We start from the raw sequence: 22,300 nt of genomic DNA, 5'->3' as shown, positions 1-22,300 counted from the left end.
GAGGTACATTTGGTGTTAGAGCTTACTAAAAAAATAATTCCATAACGGAATCACAATAATATCTAAGCGTGTCTTGCCGACATGTGCTTGTGACAGCCAATCCAATAACATCTTTCACAATCTATAGAAAGTACAATATTTTTTCCCTATTTCTATTTACTTGCTAGATCATTATTAAAATGTGTTTAACTTTTAACTTTAACTTTATTTAAATTTCATTGCGACACAATAAGAGGAGAAAGGTGATCAATCGATATATGTATTCTTTGTTTACGCACGTATTGAAAAGTCTGCCGCGGGCACAGATGAAATTCAAAATAGAAACCTATCGATAATCAGCAGATCTGTTTGAGACACGAGACACATCACAATCACTTACCAGTCCTAGGTGAGCGAAAAGCGACGTAACGCGGTGCGTCCACCACATAGCCACCTTCACATTGAGCCTTGTCCCAGCTTCCACGCCATATTCTGTTTAATTTTGATGTGAACCCATAAGGGTTCATAATTTATGATTAGACGTGGTTATAAAACCACGTCAAATCAGCGTTGACATTAAGAATAAATAATCGATACCAGATTTTAGCCTAGAGTCTGTGCGACACGAAAGAACACGCAAACATTGCACTAATTCGCTGACAACAAAAATTCCACATTTTTCTCCGTGTGTCTCACCTGAAAATTTTCATCTGATGAACATAAAGCTTGTTGTAGTTAGCTAGTCATCAAATACTATTTGTTTGGGAACAATCTACTATTTGAAGACTAGTATAAGTGACATCACTTGACTTTCGCATGCCTATTCTATCGTGGCGGGGTCTCATATTTTCGCCGTAGTCACGCACTGCGTTGCATTGGGTCGTGCAGCGTTCTGTTGCTCACTTAGGAAGTCACGAGACACATCACAATCACTTAGGGATTTCACTTTCGTCGATGATGTTAATCAAAGGTCAGAGCTAATGAGCCAACGTGTCGCTACACGTCCAAATAGTTTCACTACCGCGGGCGCCGCTTTGTTTGGAGTTAGAGTCATCGATATCGGTGGGAAGTGCTGACGGCGATTTGTGGATGATGTGTTGATAGACGATCAACACGTTTTTTAATGATAAAACCCTTTTTTATTAAGGTAGATTTTTGGAGGCACATACATTTTCCGAGAGAGAAAATCTTGCTCTAAATATTGTACAATACAACAACACCCTTCATTGGACACTAGCGGCTAAATTATATATGTAAACCTTTCTCAGAAATTACATCTATTGGTGATAACTGTACAAAAATCCATTCAGTGGTTTATGAGTTTATTGCGTTCATACAGACAGACGTATCACACCTGTCGCGTGTCTGCATGACTTCTTGTTATAACATGTAAAAAGAAATACATTTACAAACGTAAAAACAAAATTGCATAAAAGGCGGCCTTATTCGTATTTTCTCATTACGTGGAATGAAACACACACAACTTTATTTCTTAGAGAATTACACGAAAATAATAATTAGTAGCAGTGTTAGAGTTAAGCGGATATATTGATAGACAACAATTAAAAAAAAATTAAAATGACTAAACCCTTTTTGATTACGGTGTTTTGGTACATTTTTGGAGGCAAAATATATTTCTAATAAGGATAATCTTGCTCGAAATATTTTTTTCTTATGTTCCTTAAAACCATTGGGTTTTGTGCTGTGTCCTACATTAATCAGATTTCTGCAGTACCTATTTTACATAAAACATTAATTTATCAAAATCCAGTTTGACGGCAAGTCGGTAATGACCTTGTGTCAATAAAATCATTTATAACCTGATAAAGAAATTCCATTTAGAAGGTATCCGGTGAAAAGCGAATCAAGCACTCTTTGAACTAGACTTTCAAGTTTAGACTGAATCTTTGTAGGATATAAATAATAGATATTAGTACTTAATGTAACTTAATTATACGATATATTTTAAATTAAATTACACTAAACTATGTACGTGTAATAGTTTGTGTTAAGAGATTTCTTAATTTTGTTGTGAAATGAATATCGAAAATTACTTATATCAAATAAAAGTAGCCTACCTATCTAAATCAAATGAAAAAAATTAATAAATAAATATATTGGGACAAATCACACAGCTTGCCCAAAAGTAAGTTCGAGACTTCTGTTATGGGATACTAATTCAAGGATACTATATTTTATAACAAATACGTATATAGATAAACATCCAAGACCCGGGCCAATCAGAAAAAGATTATTTTCCATAATGACCCGACCGGGGATCGAACCCGGGACCTCTCGGTTCAGAGACAAGCACTTTACCACTGCGCCACCGAGGTCGTCAAAAATATATCGCGAGCCGCACCTTACAGCTGTATTTTGGCACAAAAGACATACCTAACTATATTTTTATACAAATAAATACTCGAGTTTTTGTTAATGTTGTACAATTATAATATCATTGTGAGGTGTGGTCCCGCCCTAGAATAGGATCAATTCATATTCTTCCGTGGATGTATGAGGCGACTAAGAGATGCATAGCTTGCCCAGCTGATAGCAAAAATAGCATTCTCAAGGAGGGTTGACGACAGGCAAGCGGCCGATAGTAAAATTATAACCGAATAAAAAAAAGACACATTTATTTTTTAAACTAACACCAACGCAGCGTCACAGCCGCGAATACAAACAGGGACACGCGTGGATGAATTAGATTGATCTTGTCTTTCTTTTAGATTCCCACCGCTGTAAGTAAATTATTTCCTTTGCATTTACCGTATAAAATAGCTTTGTTATTAATCATAATTATAATAATGTTACTTATTATAGTCATATAGCCTGACATTGTTTGTCTGTTCTTATACAAAATTACAGGATGAAGATGATCGCTGATGATGTATTTTTAATAAGATCTAGCCATTATACGTAGTTGTAATACCTATCTACTAACTACTGTCTCCTTTATACTCAATGTCAAAATATAAAGTTGACACATTCGTCTTCGTCGAAAAAAGTAATTACTATTTAAATTATGTACCTTTTATAATGAAATCGACACGTAGGTATATAATAAAAATGTGAGTGGACAATGTCTGTATATACATAGAAGATATCAAAGAAAAATATTAAGCCGAAACATTTATTTTTTCGAGATTTTGTCGTCTGTATGTTTGTTCGCGCATTATTACTGGATTGCATTGGATGTGGTTTTCACAGTCGTATAGCGGATGTTGTGTAGATTTTATCGCGATACCGATGACTGTTAAACGGATAGTGTTTAATCGTTAGTTGATTTACCTAGATTTCTTTTGTAATTAGAAGATACAAATTATAAAATATCTAGTAAGTATATTATTGTATTGTTTGACGACCTCGGTGGCGCAGTGGTAAAGTGCTTGCCTCTGAACCGAGAGGTCCCGGGTTTGATCCCCGGTCGGGTCATGATGGAAAATGATCTTTTTCTGATTGGCCCGGGTCTTGGATGTTTATCTATATATGTAGGTATTTGTTATAAAATATAGTATCGTTAAGTTAGTATCCTATAACACAAGTTACTTTGGGGCTAGCTCAATCTGTGTGATTTGTCCTAATATATTTGTTATATTTATTTATTGTAACTTTTATAGCGTGGAAACGTGTTACACCATTGCCGTAGTACCTTCATAACAATTTTACGACCACAACTTTGAACTTATTCTGGAATTCATTTCGCAATATTTTGTCAAAATGCACTTGATATTTCGGAACTGGTTTAAGGTCTAAAGTAATGCAATTTTCATTGGACACTTTTAACGTGTTGTAAAATATCAAGTTTCTTGTTTTATTATATTTTCGAATTGATTTGTCGTCATTACGGCCGGCGATATTGTCTTACTCAATAATAAGTTTATTTTTTACTAACGGCCCGCCCTGGCTTCGCATGGCTGCAATATTATGTATGTTATATACCTACATGTAAATCTTCCTCTTGAATCGCTATAATCCGCATCATAATCCATTGCGAAGTTTTAAAGAGCTAAGCAAACATAGGGACAGACAGACAGCGAGAAGCGACTTTGTTTTATACTAAGTATGTAATGAAACGTTGAAATAAAGTAAATTGATTAATCAAAAAAGTACCTACTTACAGCTAATTATTAAAATATTTGTACCTGTGATTTTTTAAACAAATAAAAGTGAGACGATAAATGGATATTGTTTGATAGGAAATAATTATTAACATCATAAAACATAATCAACATTTATCGGAACAGTTCTCACAACGGTACTGTGTAACTTTGATCAGAATTCTCGACTTTTATCGCTGTCCTGACGTTAAATGCTAATGAATCCGTTACCAGACTAACTGCACAGGAAACATAGACCTTTAAACATAATAATGGACTAGTTAGACGTGACGTGATGTGACGCAGAGTGTTGGTGATCAGTAGAAAAATAACTTATCACATTAAGAAGAAAAGTTCGATATTTGTCGCAATAAAAATTATACACTAAATAAATATAAAATTTGGTGTGAATTTAGTGTACAACGAGAATATTCCACGTTGATTAAATTTTTATATTCATCTTTATTTCTTCTCTCACATACAAAATTACACAGATAATCTAAGATATCTGGTGAATCCTTCAGTTACTAATCTATGTGAGAGACTGGCGGTAGAAAGTCTGTATGGCAGATTTTTTAAATACTCTAGTTTATTTTCGATAGTACAGATTTGCATGTTGACCAAATTTTTAATATTTATAAATCAAGAAAAAAAATAAACGTTTTTATCCTAAGTGAATCAACATATATACAATTCAAATAAAAGTCATCAACTTACTTGGTTCCATCGATATAATGTACCAATATACACTTAATTGTGTGTAAGCAAATATCAAATTTTTTCGCATATATCCCATAACTACCTACATAGTCTATTCATATAGAAGTCTACGCCGTGGATCTAATCGCGTCAACTTCATAGTTTGTCAGTTTTGCGTGTTGCTCGCCTGCAAGTGAATATTACGATTAAAATTTCCCACTTTGGAACTTTTAAATTGTAATTTACGTCATACTTGCACGTGGTAAGAATTTTACCTTATTCAGGATATCACAGATAATTACGTTTATAATTAGAGACTTAATATGAATATCAATAAGGGTAATAGTAATTTATAATTTGATTTGTTTAGAAGACTTTTCTTGTTATTATTTTAACTCAAAGAGTAATTTATGTTTATATCTACTATTACACAATATGTAATTGACTACAGACAACTGGATGTGAAGTTACCGGAAGGTAACTCTACAGGTACATTATTAATAGGTGGTTGCCAATTTGCAATGATTTTGGATAGCTTGATGTGTTGTCGTCTGTACTTATTAATTTTATGAATGGCTTCCTGATGACTAATAAATGTCCAGACAATCTGTAATAACAAGGACCAGTCCTTGTTATTACAGATTAGATTTCCCTAATAAACATAGAATTTACGGGTGAGTTGCACTAGTCATCTTTGACTTTAACTTTAATCTGCCATTGACGTTTGAACAAAATGGCGTACTTTGCCTTTTGCCAGGTACCTAAGTGAAAGTTAACGTCAAACATAACGTTGTAAGTTGAAGTTAACATTAAAATTAACATCGTCGCACTCTAAATTAACAAACTGCTTCGGCTTGTATTCGTTTGTAGCAAAATGGTGTTGTGTTTATTCAGGAAATGTACTAAACATAAATTGTCCATGAATGTTTGGCGCACAGAATGCATGGCTTGCACACTTTTTATGGTCCAACCGTGATTGCAGTTCCACTTATTTTTTTATTTTTGATTAAGTATTGCGTATTACGTTTAAGTTGGGTTGCACCGTCATGTTTGACGTTAACTTTTTCGTGCTTAGAAAAACGCAAACTACGTCAGCGGCGTTTCAGTTAAAATCAACGTTAAATTTAACGGTCCTCACCCTTAGCGATTATAAGAAAATACCATTATATAAAAAGCATTACCACAGATTATATAATACTTCCAATATTAGGTGCTATAATTACCACATAAATCCGCGCCAGTGGGCGCACGAGGCAATAATGATGATATGGTGATTATGCCCTATTGTCGGCGAATTATCGCCCGTGTGTTTACATAAATTGTTGGCAAAATGTAAATGAAAACACTAATTGGATTGAGTTATAAAAGATGTTGAGAAGTTGAGATTTGTTATTATTTGTTTATTTAGTACTTTACTTTAAAAAATTGCTTATGAATAAATATTAAAGTAAAGTGCTTACCTCTGAACCGAGAGATCCCGGGTCCGAACCCCGGTCGGGTCATGATGGAAAATTATCTTTTTCTGATTGGCCCGGGTCTTGGATGTTTATCTATATATGTATTTGTTATAAAATATAGTATCGTTGAGTTAGTATCCCATAACACAAGTCTCAACCTTACTTTGGGGCTAGCTCAATCTGTGTGATTTGTCCTAATATATTTATTATGATTATTTAAATATCTCTCTACAAAACGTTAAAAAACTTATTATCTGCGATTGGAGTCGAGCACCAAGTGGCTCCATATAAAAGACTCTATAAACGTGAAATAACACATCATGCTGTCTGTCAAAACTCGATTCTCAAAAACGTGTAAAGGCATCAATTTGAAATTTATATCATCTACTTGAGCCTTCTACATAAGCCAAATAAAGTATTTTTTTTTAAACTTACAATCAACGGATTTGATATAAAAAATCTAGTAACTATTACAAACCAAATTCGACATAACTCAATGTGCTATGATATAATTAATCTTTATTAATATCATTGACACCAGTACGAAAATTAGTTTTATTATTAACACAATTGATAATTAAATAACTTTTTCAATTATCTCTCGAAACAACAGATTTGCGGTCAATTAATGACTACAAATATACAATCATGTGTCAAGTTTGATTCATGTTGTCATCATTATAAGGGGCCATGAAAATTGATAAATTACCTTAGTCTTACATGGATTTGCTAAGGGTGTCCCAAGGTCTTGAATTATTAATGATATACCAACGTGTTATCATTAATATATAAAGTTGTTAATTTGATTAAGGCAATATGATTGATTTTATAAGTGACTAGCTTTTGCCCGCGGCTTCGCCCGCGTGATTTGCCACGGGCGCAGTTATGTTTCCGGGATGAAGGGTATGAAGGGTAATTGTGTCCTTCTCCGTACTTTAAAACTATATGTATGCAAAAATTGAATAGGATTTTTTGAGTAGATTTATAATATTAGTTAGCATTAGGATGTATGATTAATTTGTTTTTGTCATATTTATTCGCAATTTTAAGCCTTGGTCGGTTTAATCCAAGATTGTGAATCAAGGCCCTAGTGTACTTTAATTAGGTCCCCTTAATTTAAGTCGGCCTTTCTAGAATTTTAGCGTGTCCTGTCCTGCCTTAATCAAGCCAATTGGTCCAATTGGGTACTTGACTGGATAAAAAATAAATAGCATACAATATAACCATAATTAGAGGGGGTGGACCTCGAACAAGATGGCGGAACGGCCTTGAAAATTTTCTGCGTGGTTGGTAACAAACTGCCCGGGACAGAAGCGGACCTATGGAAGACAAGACGGGAGGCCTTTGTCCAGCAGTGGGACATATAAACTATAAAATAAGTTATAACCAAACACTATAATTAAATGTCTGTTTAATAGGTAATCTTAGAATTTTATTTATTTTTTTATTTTTATATTAGGACAAATCACACAGATTGAGCTAGCCCCAAAGTAAGTTCGAGACTTGTATTATGGGATGCTAACTCAACGATACTATATTTTATAACAAATACATATATAGACAAACATCCAAGACCCGGGCCAATCAGAAAAAGATAATTTTCCATCATGACCCGACCGGGGTCGAACCCGGGACCTCTCGGTTCAGTGGCAAGAACCTTGCCACTGCGCCACCGAGGTCGTCAATATAGTTATACGTAATAGAATAAAGTTATACGTAATCTATTATACAACACCATTTTGAAGAACTATTAATACGCAGTAATATCACTATTAAAATCATTAGGTTAGATTTAATGTGATTGGATCCAGCTCTAACAAATGCTAATTGTCGTAAAAACTTAACGGCTTGAAATCTGCACAGACGCAGCCTTGCGGGCCCACACGCAGTCACAATGCGCAGAAATTCCACCTACCCGCATTCTTGCGGCATCTTTATTATATGCATCGATTTGATGGTGTTTCTCTGAAATCGTATATGTTTAAAACATTGTCGGGTTCGACTGTCTTGCCTTAAAAAGTTAACTGGCAAAATTAAACTATGTTTACTAAAGTGTGTATGGTAGTTTTTTATTTAATATATACTTGCTTGCAATTAATGAAATATAGTGCGAGGAAAATTGCAATCTTTTAGCTAATTTTCAATGTAGGTACCTACTGCAAATTGGCAATTGCAATTAAAGTATAATTGAAGTTTAGTCATTATATAAAAAATATTGCAATCTAAATTTGTCACCTCGACATAAGAATGGAAAGAAAATTTAATATAAAATAGTTAATGGAAAGTTAAATTATGTCAAACATTTTTGAAGTACGGTTTTAAAAAATAAATTAAAAATAACACTATTTTACTAAAACACAAAACAATGACTTTATGCTTTCGCGGCGGCATTTTATCGATTGCAAACCAATAGAATTTGTTTTCCTCATTTCTTCAAAAAACAGCTACGCATTTCACGAGTATGGTTCGCGACAATAAAAATTCTATCTTGAATCAAAATGTTACATAGCACTCAACAAAAACTGTAGTTTTTATATATCTGACAGTTTACAAACCGGTCAAACAACTTGTTTCGCACATAGAGAGTTTAATGAACTCAAAACTTTGTATTTTACCTAATGCATGTTACTCGTACGCAAGTTATTTTTCATAACAATGATCCTGAGTAAATGTGAACGAACTTGGTTGAGAACAAGATTTTTTAACATTGAATTTTTGCTACTTAACCTCTATTAGTATAAAGTATAGAGTACGTACAGACAGTTTGCACAGTTTGCAAAAATAAAGGTTATGTTAATAACTACCTAAATGGATTCAGCATTCGCTTTGATACCGCAATGTCGCTATACTTAAATATAACTAGTAACATCATATAAAAAGTAGTACCTACTAGTAACCATTTAAAGAGACAAGAGACTCGAATGATCCTATTCTATTTAAATATATAATATAATATATAAATTATAATTTATGATGATTAGAATGACGAGATCTGTTTAATGATAAGATAATTATTTTATGCCTTGTTATTGTAACTATAACTAAGCCTATGCTAGACTTTATAGTGTTAAATATACTAGATTTATAGAAATTATAAATTCTGTAGCTATACCAATGGTCTGATAATTAGAGATGCCGTGCATATTTGAGAAGAAAAAGTAGATAAGCGGAGCCTAGTTTCTAAAACTTTTGGTTCTCTTTGGGTCTCAGAGTTAAGAACGGAGTAAGAATGAACACAGACAGAGAGGGTAACTAGAATACTTTTTGTTATTTTATGTCTCTTTTTGTCATCTATAATCACACGAAGCCCGAAGTCAGCGCAAAAAGCAAACCTTAAAATGTTAAAAGATACTACTTCTTATTTTATTACTCTGTCACTCTGGGTATCACTGGGTATTTATTAGATGAGACAACATAACACTTGAAACTATTCACGTAAATGCCGCTGCAGCTGAATTAGCAGAGTGCATCCTTTGAGTGGCAGTGAAAGGCATGCAGCCGATGTGGAGCGTTCTAACCTAAATGGACCGCGGGAAGTGTGGTACGGAAACATGTCAAGTAGCCTCGGTCGCTGTGTTTTGTTTTATTTTGTTCGGGACACTTCAGTTGACAGTCAAGCACCACAGACGCTTCAAGCTGGCGTGCTGGCAGCTAGCGTGATAATTCGATTTTTAACCGCCATCTACAGAAGGAGGGAAGTTATGAGTTTAACTGTGTATCTGTATATCTTCAACGGTTGATTTGGATCTAATTTTCTATTTGAATTTAAGAGTATGTTCTTATCTATATTTGGAAAAACACATTATCGTCCCATTTTTAGATGGCACGTAATAGTTTTAGTTGTCAGTATCATTTCATTCTGAACAGTTAATGTATTAATTTTTAAATAGACTCGGGTTTCAGAGAATCACAACCCAGAAAGGGACTTGATATGGTCAGTTGATTAAGTGGAAAAGGTGTAATTTAAAACAAATTAAATAAGCAATAAAATAAGGACCAGGAAACTTAAATTGAGATCTCACAATCAATATCGAATAAACAAATCCTTCGAAGCTAAACATAAATGGTATTATTTATTATTAATAGAATATAGCCACCATATTTGGTAAGTTGCACCACCTAGGAAGGCTTTGAGGGTTTTAATTGATTCTTGTCACCGTTCTTTCAATTACTGCGATACAACGGCGATAAACATACAGACGATGGCACAGCAAGCTATCTAATTTCACTGCAAATTCGCTTCCATTGCCAACGCAAATAGGTCTATGTGCAAGAATGCAATGTAGTTGACTGTACAACTATGTACATGTTGGGTAAGTTGATGTACTGGTCCCTGTATAGGCTGTAGCACACTGCCTTTAAAGGCACTTTATTTAAATAAGTAGAAACAAAACGTGAGTACTATACTTTTACCTAACAGATGGGAAACGATAAGAGAAAAATTGAGTTTTCTCCTATTTATATATTATGTATAACTAATTACGACCCGGAGCTTCGCTCCCGTAGAATATCGGGATAAAAAGTATCCTATGTATTATTTCGGGATATATTCTATCTGTGTACCAAACATTCCGTTCAGTAGATTTTGCGTGAAAGAGATCAATCTTACACACATATATTCCTCAAAAATTTCGCATTTATAAATTAGTAAGATATTTACTTAGGTAATAAAACTATAACTGATCCGTGACTTCATCCGCGATATACAGTATAGGCCAGATACAATACTAGAGGTCCGTCCCGGCTTCGCTCTGGTAAAACCATAAAAAGTAGCCTATGTCTGAATGTTTCATCTATCTCTGTGCCAAATTTCATCAAAATCGGTACAGTAGTTTTTGAGTTCATTCATCACAAACAAAAATACAAATCTTTTCTCTTTATAATATTAGTATGGATGTTATATTTGTTCTTTTTTATCATAGTTGGTCCAGTAGTGTTTGCGTATTAAATAAATGAAGACTTAAAAAAAAAACAACACTTGCAGTGCAACTTCAATTACTATTTGAATTATCTTAAAGAATATTTTTTATTCTCAATAATTTGAACTATCAATTTCTAATGGAAAGTCAGAGTACCTGCGGCTTTCTTCAATCCTCGCTAATACACGATAATAAGGTAATTATTACATTGTAACGAGGGAAAACATTATTATATCAGCTTACATGAAAATTAATATATCGATGAAACTAAAACGATCAAACTGTAGAGATTTTCAATATCTCTTATGTCTGTAAAACCTAAAAGTTTTATTTCATATAAAAATATATATTTTTTTAAATAATCAATGCATAAATTTTTCTTAGCTTTTTAACATTTTATATTTGATAAAAACATAATAACATTAACCTCTAAACCGTCCTCAGGTATCACTCTGTCTATTGGTGAAAACCGCCGCACCGTGGCCGGTCCTTTAATTACATTTATTATTATTATTATACTTTTATAAATATTTTCTCCTTTTTTTAAATAAAAATAAAAAATAAAAAAAGGGTTATACACCTCATACGCGGGCCGAAGCCAAGCGTAAGAGGGAAAAGTTTTATATGCTGAAGGTAGACGTGAGGGTAGACGGAGTTAGGAATTTACGTGTGATTCGGCATGTATTTAGTATTACCGCCTTCTGGATCAAGGAAAGTGTATAATCTGGTATGTCTAAGGTGTTCAAGCTGTGTTTCACTGATGTAGGTATAATGCCAGTTGAAGACAATACTATAGGTATAATGTGAACAGTTTGGGCTTTCCACTGAGTTTTGATTTCGATTGCTATTATTATTATTATTATTGTAATAACCATTTTATAGTATTCTATTTTAATTTGATTTCCTATTTAACAACACAAACGTACGTTTTATCATTTTCATCGTCTGACCTAGCTATTTCTGTCCTAGATATATCCGTTTTGCTATTTTTCCAAATAATGAAATCTCCGTTTAGATAAGTTTTATAAAAACGCACCCGGACACAGGACAGATAGTGAATTAACGTAATCGGAATAATTCCTGTGATGTTATTAATTTTATTATCATTTAAAAGTGTAAACACTACATCTAAATAATTGAATTTAAAGCTAAAAGCATTCTCTGCCAATTAACCTTAGGAGAATCATTTTCTTTAGTATTAAATTAATTTTCATCACTCATAGTCCGTCCGTTATTGTATGAGTTACAATAGTTTCAACTGCAACGGACTGCAGTAGGCAGATAAGGCTATGCAAATTTAATATTGTCCCCGCAGCGACTGACCTGTGTTCGTCAGAACTGGGGCGTTATATATAGGCAGCTTAATACATTGGTTTATCTAGGGGCTGGACACTCATTGTAGATTCAATTAATTTATGCACATCCTTTATCTACATATTTTCTCCGAATTAGGTGTTTGATTTCGTTTAGAACTGTCTGTCTGTCTATCACGCTAGTACAGTTATGGCTAAAGTGCTAGATCGATATTGATGACGTTTAGAATAGATATACTTAATGACCCGAGCCCAAACATAATCTGCCATGGGCAATAATTAGTATATTGTAAACAAGCGACTTTGTGAGAATGTTCGAATGGATTCAATGGAAGTTTTTTAGCCTTTTAAGCAAAAATGACTAGATGAATTCAAATGAAATTTGTTATATGATTTTTCCAAAATTTTGAATTTCCATATAGTCTACCACTATATGGAAATTCAAAATTTTGGCGAAAGCAGAACAACAGGGCCATCTAGTCTATAATATAATAATTGAAATGTATGAAAATAACATTTTTAAGAAACTGTTCTAGGTTTGACTACTGAATTAGTGTTTTTGCCATAATACTATCGCGAAAATACAGGCTAAGCTAAAGCTTCTTGGGCCAGAGGCTAAGCACTGCTTTAGAAAAATATCGTTAATACTGTCAGCCTTTTGGGTACAACGCGACGGGACATTGCTCTAAATAATCTATACTATTTGAGATTTTTTAAAATTACACAATCAATAAAATTAAATAAATTAAATCTTGTCTAAATTACAAAACAATCGAGCGACCTAAAATTTATATTAAAAGGTTAATAGCATTTGGCAGAAACCCCAATAGGTTTGCTCTGTAATATCTTCAGCAATTTTCCACTATCTGCACATTTATATTACAGTTGGCAACTATCCTAATATATTACACTATATCTCTCTCTCTCTCTCTCTCCCTCGTCGTGTTTCCGTTCACGGTTATGACGCCTAGAAACCCGAGATCCACTTAAAAATGAACCTAACATTTGAAAATTCGCATAAGGTTTTACGACCAGCCGCCGCCAATTACTTTTAACCCTTAATCGCCTCGTACGACAGCAACGGTAGTGATACTATAGGCGGATCCACAGGCCATAATATAAATAAATAAATAAAGTCAAACCTGACGTTAACTGTAACCAGCACAGATAAATGCAGAGTACACCATTTTGTCTAGACAACGTCGGCGACACAGGTTAAAGTTAACGTCAAGGTTGGATGGTTCCACTCATCCTAATGTTATAGTATACAGATAAAAGTAGAAAAAGGAATGCCTCAGCTCTATTCCTAACTAGTAATAATACTGATTTTCAGGCGCCCCCTTCCTTAAGATCCAGAGATCCAATATTACTATTGTTATTGTTTTTCCTTTCATCAGCACTTGATCACAATCATAATATGTTTCAGTATACCTTTTGACCATGTACTTTATTATGTACTTACATTGTTATATTACTGATAAAAAATTATACCTAAATTTATATTTTAAAAATGGTAAGCCCTTCTGGCATAATAGGGACCAACACTGTTTGAATGAGTTTCTTTCGGCATTTCTTCTCAGCAGTCGTCGTTCCGAAATGCTAGTAGTTTGTAGTTTTGGTAAACATCATTTAATTTAGAATATGACGTGAAAAAGTGCCTGTGAAGGCCTAATTTCTGAATAAATGATTTGATTTCGATTTCTTTATAGTAATATACTATTACGTTGTCAATGTAATTTTGGCGGCAATGACCACGAATATTTTACTCTACTAAGGAGTTTATTCGTCCCTATTGTTGTTATTAATACATTTGTGTTGTGTTTAAGGTAGAAGCGATAGAAATAATTTATTTTCTCTCTGTTTTTTGAACTAAAAATAAAACGGTTATTTGTCGCAAACGTTTTTTATCGATTTTCCTGCTAAGGGTGAGTTGCACCGTCAAATTTGAATTTGATTTTCACCGGCGCGCCGCTAAAGTTGCCAAATAGCTGGCGAAATAGCATACTTCGCGTTTTTATGCGGACGTTTTCAAAGTTAACGTCAAAGTTGATGGTGCAACAAACACAATTGACCATGCGAGGTACCTTAACTTGAAAAGTTCAGATCAAATCAAATTTATAGAAAAGTACAATTGAAATAGAATTGCAAGAAAAAAAAAGAAAATATCCTATCGGTAGAAAAACATACAAAAATCGCTTCTATCTTACAACTTGCACCGGTAAAACGTTGGACTTGTGCCAATGCTCGTCGCCGGGATACATCCGCACTGCATTATGCACATAATGGATGCAATTTATGCAACTACCCTTTATATCCCTATGCCCGTTAACCTCCGTGTTTATATAGTAGTGTATTAATACAAATTTGCTATTCCTATTTATACGTAAGTTCAGTTAAATTCCTAATGGAAATATCCATGTGGAATTCATTGTCGCTATTGTTGTCAAATGTATTACCTAATTATATTTTTTTTATTGTAATTTAGTTTATTTTATAATCATAATAGCTGCACCACGTGGTCTTACCCGCGTAATCATTTTGAAAAAATATTTACGATCTAACGAAATATTTAAGTTCAGTAGCCATTTACTTTAGAAAGAGGAATTTTTGACCAAATCCTACGGAAATCGCGTACTTTCGGTATAAAAAGAACCCTATATTATTATGTTAAACCAAGGTATCAGCCTCCAAACTCAAATTTTATAAAAATTGGCCCAGCCGTTTGTGCGTGAAGAAGCAACAAACATATTCACAAATTTTCACTTTAAAATATTAGTAGGATATCACATGATAAAAATCGTGAAAATCTTCATGACAAAAAGTAAGCTATGCCAGTCACTTTGCTTCTATCTCCACATAATCACAAAATCTGTTGTATAAAATACTTGCATTGCTCCATTTCTAGTACCTTCTACATTTATAATATTACCTACTGTTATCCGCACGGAGCTGTGGATAATGGAGTGTAGGAGTGCGGAAACCTATATGTGAGCTCGAGTCATTAACTATATTTAATCCAAATTTCATAAAAATCCGCCCAGCGGAATGGAAAGTCTGTCTTTCTGAAAGCGTTCCAGACAGACAGACTTTCCTACTTACAATATTAGTATGGAAGTATAAATATAGAAATATTAATTCTTAAATGGAATATCAGAAATTCGCTTTGAATATTCTAAACTAGGATAATTTATTTGGATTTTTTCTAAGGTTTCAATAAAAACACACATTTTTTGTTTGTTCACAGGTGATATAGAGGACTGTATAGTGACCCCAGCTTACCAGGGCCAGTTCACGCCTCTCCCCGAGGCGCTCTGCGACTGTATTATGGACCTAACTACACAGGTAATACAGCTAGTTATCTCGCATTTAATTTGTGGCTAATGTACAAATGAGACCGGTGAATATAAGACGTCTTTATAACTTCACTTAACTTATATACTATTTATAAATATGACGTTTCTCTCGGACGTTATGTGCTGACACAACGTTACATGAAAATAGGACTGACGTAGATTTTTTTATTTCCTCTAACACATCACGTCTAGGGTCACAACAATCCCTTTTTTATATATAGGTAGGTACAAACAAAAAAAAATATTTTGGAGATGCAAAAAATGTCCTTTTGGAGATATATGTATTTATCTCCAATTATCTCAATGAAATTTTCAATGTCCCTTAAGTTTCCATAACGAGGTGAACTTCTCAAGGGTTTACTGCACGGACATAACTTGTCACACATTAAATGTTATAAGATCCCCGAAAAAAGCTTGTAAAAAAAATTATTTTTTTGTAAAAGCTTCTTGTCATTATATGGAATGAAACATAAGCAACGACTTTCTTGGTGGTTTAGATATTTCATAACAAACTATATCCTATATGCAATTATATTAAAAAGCTTAAACTTTGATCACACATTTGATAAACACGGTAAAACTGACTTAATGAGACGAAATTACTTTCCAAATCATAAAAAAGTATCTCACACACAACCGTTAATTCGCTTAATCACTGCCCTTGTCTTTATTCCGAAAAGTCGAAAATCATAAATCGTAATTACCGTGTCCCACTTGATTACAATCGTATTGGATGTTGGTCACACACATAATAAGTAATTTTTTGGATTTTTTTGTCCCAGCAACGCGACATCGGAAAAAAGCTTTAGTTATAGGTGCTTACTCTCTACAGAAATTAATACTTAATTAATTTTAGTAAGTAATTATTTTCGCAAGTCTTGATTATGCTTGTCCTATGTCCGATAGGACACGGTAGCACTTTTTGGTTCTCACGACAGATATGTCGTGAGAAAAATACCTACCTAATTGTATCGAAAAGCTTAAAATGTATATGGACAATTAATAGTTAATTTTTAACGTACGATTGAGATGCTATTTATCTTTCCTATGCAAATAGTTATCTTAAAACGCATGCTTACACGTAAAACAAAACATTTTAAAGCTCCCTTCAGCTTTAGTTAATAAATAAATAAGTAAATAATAAATATATTAGGACGAATCACACAGATTGAGCTAGCCCCAAAGTAAGTTCGAGACTTGTGTTATACGATACTAACTCAACGATGCTATATTTTATAACAAATACATATATAGATAAACATTCAAGACCCGGGCCAATCAGAAAAAGATCATTTTCCATCATGACCCGACCGGGGCTCGAACCAGGGACCTCTCGGTTCAGAGGCAAGGACTTTACCACTGTGCCACCGAAGTTGTCGAAACACAGTAAATTAACTAATTAATGTGCGTGTAGTCTGAGGGTGCACTTCTTGAAATTCTATGAAATTATTAAACGTAGCTCCCAGCTCGAGGGTCTTTCTCTCATGCGAGTGTTTTCCCGGTGTCTTCTTCACCCGTAAAGCGTCGAAGCCTAGGGTCCCCTTTACTGCTATTTCTTCACTAGTTCGCACAAACGGCAGCCTTAGTTGTCAGACCATTGGACCATCCTACTTTATTGACTTCAAGCTAGCACTTTTTGGTTTTGTTTGGAATATCTACACTGTTTAATTGATTTAATCCGTGATATTTCATAGTCATCATTACAACAAAAACACATTAGTAACATCGACTTCGGTCAAAAACGGGCCAAATCGTGATCGTAGAGTTAATGCAAACACCGAATTTCTCATTTATTGAAATCATTACGATACCATCTCCTTTCGCCGGCCATTATGCTGTGTTTGGACTCGATATTTGACGTATGATGATAATGACAAGCACGTTCTATATTTAAATCATTATTATGGTTTGAATTTAAGAAAAAATCATATTCATCATTTAGATACAGATAACATGTCGTAGCAAAACGTTTAGCTGTATAGTGGGCTTATTGATATAATTGAGACATATATTGTTATCGTAACGTCTATGAAAAGAATCTCAATATTATAAGCCCTGTCCCTTCATATTAGTATTTGAGAATTGCCTTTAATCAGCTAAAGGAAGGTGGTCTGCGATTCTGTGCACCAATCCGAATTATATAGATTCGATTTTTGTTTTATTTTTGTCATGCTCGAGATTCTCTCGAAGGAACACATTTTAGTTATTCTTTGAATAGCACCTGCTAAATAGTTAGGTGCTATTGGAATACTGACTCATACACAGAACGGGGTATGCCTATCTCGAAAGAAAGGCAAATTAAAATTCATAGGTCCTTCATAAAATAATGAGCTATTTGTGTAGTTGCCATATTTCGGCCAATAAATGTAATCATACTTGAAAATTGTCCCAAAATTGTCCAATAATTTCTATCATTACAATCGTTACCTTCTAATTTATTTTTATTTAAATCACCTTTAATTCGTAGAAAGCAGTGAGAGTTCATTAGTGTAATCTAACGAAATCAATTGTAACTCGGCCCAATTCCCAAATACTTTGTTGGCAGTTGACTGGCACAATTGTTTGCCAATTTGTGGTAGTTTGGGACAACATAAGAATTTGTTCTGATATGTGAAGCAAGCTGCTTTGTCAACTAAAGAACAAAAGGGGTAAGATTAACGTTTACATTTTAAGGGCCAATGATATCAAATGAAATTTAATCCTCTATTTCTTTTGCCATTGCAATATATTTCTATTTAATGTGCGTTTACTTTGTTAATTTATTTCGCGAATTCAACGACGTTACAATTGGTAATTATAATAAGAAACTTATATTTTAAATATAACACTAATGATTTGTATTCAAAATAAATTTATTTATACACATTATGTTACCTGTAATGTTTCTTTTAGATAAGATTTAGGAAATGTACCAATACACAGCTTGAACCAGATAGTCTAACCAGTACAACACACATCGTCCGTAGACAACATATTAAAGCCTTATGCGGTATCTCGTAACGATAAATTTCATTACACATTCGAAAGTAAAACCGTAATTTTTAATTGACCGCAAATGCATTAACATTTATAGATACTACTTTCTTTTAATTACTGTTGTAAGTATAAATAAAACGTGCAATAAGGGCTTCGGTATAAAATATGGAGGATACAGAACTAATGCAACGCAGAACGTAACCAGAAATGAATGCAAACAGGAGAAAAAAAAGTTGTACACCGGAGAAAACAAATGCCGCATATTTTTGATAAATGATTTATATAAATAATTTTATTTATTCATGCTCGCATCTCATATTGTTTGGTAAAATGAATTTCACTAAACGAAAAATATCAATTGGATTTGACGACTTCAAGATTCACAAGAGAGGCGATGTGCTTCACTCGCAGACAATATTATTTCTGAGAAAACTGCTGTGGCATTCTAAGCGTCAACAAGCAATTTTATATTATTTCTCATAGTTATTTACTTCCAGCGGCGCTACAACTTTTCATAGGCCTATTCTATAAGTTTCTTCAATCACCGATCACACTCCCTCGGCTCCTTCTTCCATTTTTTTTTATTTACCTGGATTATTAATGTTACTTATGAAACTTTATCATGCCAAAACATACTTATAAACAAATTGTCATTGTAATGCTATAAACATCCTCTTCAACACAGGTTAATGTTCTGGCTTTACTATATTTGCCGACTACACATTACCATGCGCATGAGTGCTTGAATGATAGGAAATGGTAATAATCAAATGATGCAATGGTTAAACTGGTGATGATTTATATAAATTGAATACAAAATAAAAGCAATTACACGTGTGTTTTACTACCGATTTTCTCTAATAGGTTTATGTGGGCTGAGTTACATCCACTATTATATTAATATTAATATGAAGAAATAATGACTGACCGATGCGGTAACCAACTTAAAAAACAAAGTACTTACTGTTGAGTTTATATACAGTTGAAGTAAGTAAATATTCGTTTGTTATCGTTATCGCCTATAAATCTTCTTATTTACTGAATTATTAAAAAAATAATAATAGTGTAAAATATTCTAAAACCGCAACCACACAGGATAAGAAAATTGATATTACATATATATTGGTACAAACGACTTCTGCAATGTTAAGATTGTAGAGAAAATAAAGAATTTTTGATTTGATTCTACGAATATGAAAAAATCTAATTTTCATAATTTAAAATGATTATAAAAATAACGACGTCACGTAATTTTAATATAGGCCTTTATAGCTATAGCTTAGAAGATAACAAACTAAAAAAAAAGATTTTTATAACCATACTTTCTAGAAGTATCCACAGAACAAAATTTAAATATAGATTTATAATTGTAATTTAAAAAAAAAACATATTCCGCATCGCATTCCTCGCGTGGCTAATACTGGCAGGATGACTGTTGGCCATGAAATGCAAAAAAAGAAGATAAAAATTTAAAAATAAACGCAGCACAGGTTGGGATCGTGCGAACCTGTTTTCAAAAGTTACTGTTTCTTTTTTTATTATAACTGAATGTTGCCAGATATATTCTCGTGAATGCAAATCGGATGATGTCATGGTATCAATAAACTGAACTCAAGTAAACGACTAAGATTACGATGTATAGGAATTCTGAGAATATTAATTATATTACGACGGGTCTTAAGGCTTAAGTCAGATCAATATGTTAAATTAGCTTTTACCCGCAGCTTTGCCCGCGTGATTTTCCCTTCAATGAAATATTTAGACTGTTTAACTAATCTGGTTTCCCCATACAAACTTTGAACCCTCTTTTTACCCCCTTGGAGGATGAATTTTGAAAAATGCTTTCTTCGTGCACATAAGGAATTTACGTGCTAAATTTGAAGTTTCTAAACCCTAGGTTAGGGCTGTGCGTATAATATGTCAGTCAGTCATTCAATGTCTTATTTTTACATATATAGATTGTATCTAAAAAGCTGGATCAGCTGTATGATATTTATTTTGAAAACACTTTTAAATATCTATCACATAAGAGGGACATCAGATTATCACGAAGTACTTCTTTAGATTCTTTAGATATTGCCAATACCTATTCAGAGACTCACAGCGCCATCTATCGTAATATAATAGGTTCAACTTTAAAATAGTTCTAAGTCATATTATCATCTCTCTTACATCGCCATATTCAGGTAAAAAAACACGACGGTAAAGTTCCAATTATTTTGCCACGTACCTAAATTCCTTCACCATGTGGTCATGCTCAATTAATTCTGGCTGATGATGTTTTAAATAGAGTTATAGTTGGGTATTATAAATGATTAGCTTATAAAAAATCGTCTGAGATCATTGTGTAACTTGGAAAGTAATGATTGAACGCATTTATCTATAGTGTTACGACCGGCCACCTGCCTACCGTTAACCTTCTTTGGGAATGCTATTGTTGCTGTTGGTGGCATTATTAGTTCCCTTAGTCGCCTCGTACGACATCCACGGAAAGAGATGGCGTGGTCTTATTCTAATGATTTATCTATTTGGCAAATATGCAAATGATCTAACCGAACAAGTCAGATACCACAACAAAATCATTAATCGTTCACCGATTACAATTCAATCGATTGTTTCTCGATTACTCAATTCCGCAACTGTAATTAAATTCATTTAGACCTGTTATTTGTCAAGCGTTGAGAAATACCGCTCTCGGTGTGACAGGTTTCAAACAACCGAGTAGGCTGGAATTCGGATCTGAAAGAAATTTGCATAAGCACCCGTATGAATTAACTAGTTACAAAGCCGAGCCTCTAGGGCTGCCTACGCGGCTTATTGCTTGCTAAAGACCAAAATATAGGTGCCTGTATTATGTTGGACCATCTCTGTTCCAAATTTCATTGAATATGAAATAGTTATATAAATCTTTTCTCTTATAAATTACTATAGACACATGATTACGATGTTATAAAGAGTCCACCTTTAATGACGCCTCATTCTCGAGGGACGAGAAACTATAATTTGATAGAATAATATCTGAACATTATTTGCTACGATTCATTATGATCCTATTTACGAGTACATATCAATTCTTTGTCTCTTACGTGGCAAATAGAGCCATGAATTGCGAAACCTATTAACATATATTTAATAAACCAATATCGACTCAACATTAAAGAAAACTAAAATCTTGATAAACCTTGACTATCACAAACAAATAATAATTGTTAAAAACGTTTGTAAAACTTAACGTGTCAACACTCAAATTACCTTGTTAGCAATCGTGATTTATTTCTATCAGGATACTTAATCAAATCGGGTCCCTATACAAGTGCATTGAAAGCTCAAAGATGGCGTTTCACAAGATCTGGCTATTAATACCTGCCAGATAGGTTCTGAAGGCCGGCAACACTATCTTTCAGATACCTATCTAAGCCTATTTATATTTATTGGATTGGGAACTTGTTTTTGTAATTATAGATGCGTTAGTGTGAGTTTGCAATTCACGATTTGTCTACGCGC

The 22,300-nt window shown here is 33.5% G+C and overlaps 1 protein-coding gene across 1 annotated transcript in view; it reads left to right on the top strand.

Annotated features, from left to right (window-relative positions):
* ko (knockout) overlaps positions 1-22,300 on the top strand; it is a 174,656-nt gene that overhangs the window by 121,019 nt on the left and 31,337 nt on the right. The window contains exon 4 of the mRNA XM_053746297.2: positions 15,712-15,809. Coding sequence (XP_053602272.1) covers positions 15,712-15,809 — 98 coding nt within the window. The remainder of the gene's footprint in view (positions 1-15,711; positions 15,810-22,300) is intronic.

The sequence above is a fragment of the Plodia interpunctella genome, chromosome 6, assembly GCF_027563975.2.
Source record: "Plodia interpunctella isolate USDA-ARS_2022_Savannah chromosome 6, ilPloInte3.2, whole genome shotgun sequence".
NCBI lineage: Eukaryota > Metazoa > Arthropoda > Insecta > Lepidoptera > Pyralidae > Plodia > Plodia interpunctella.
This window is presented reverse-complemented; position numbering and strand designations above follow the sequence as displayed.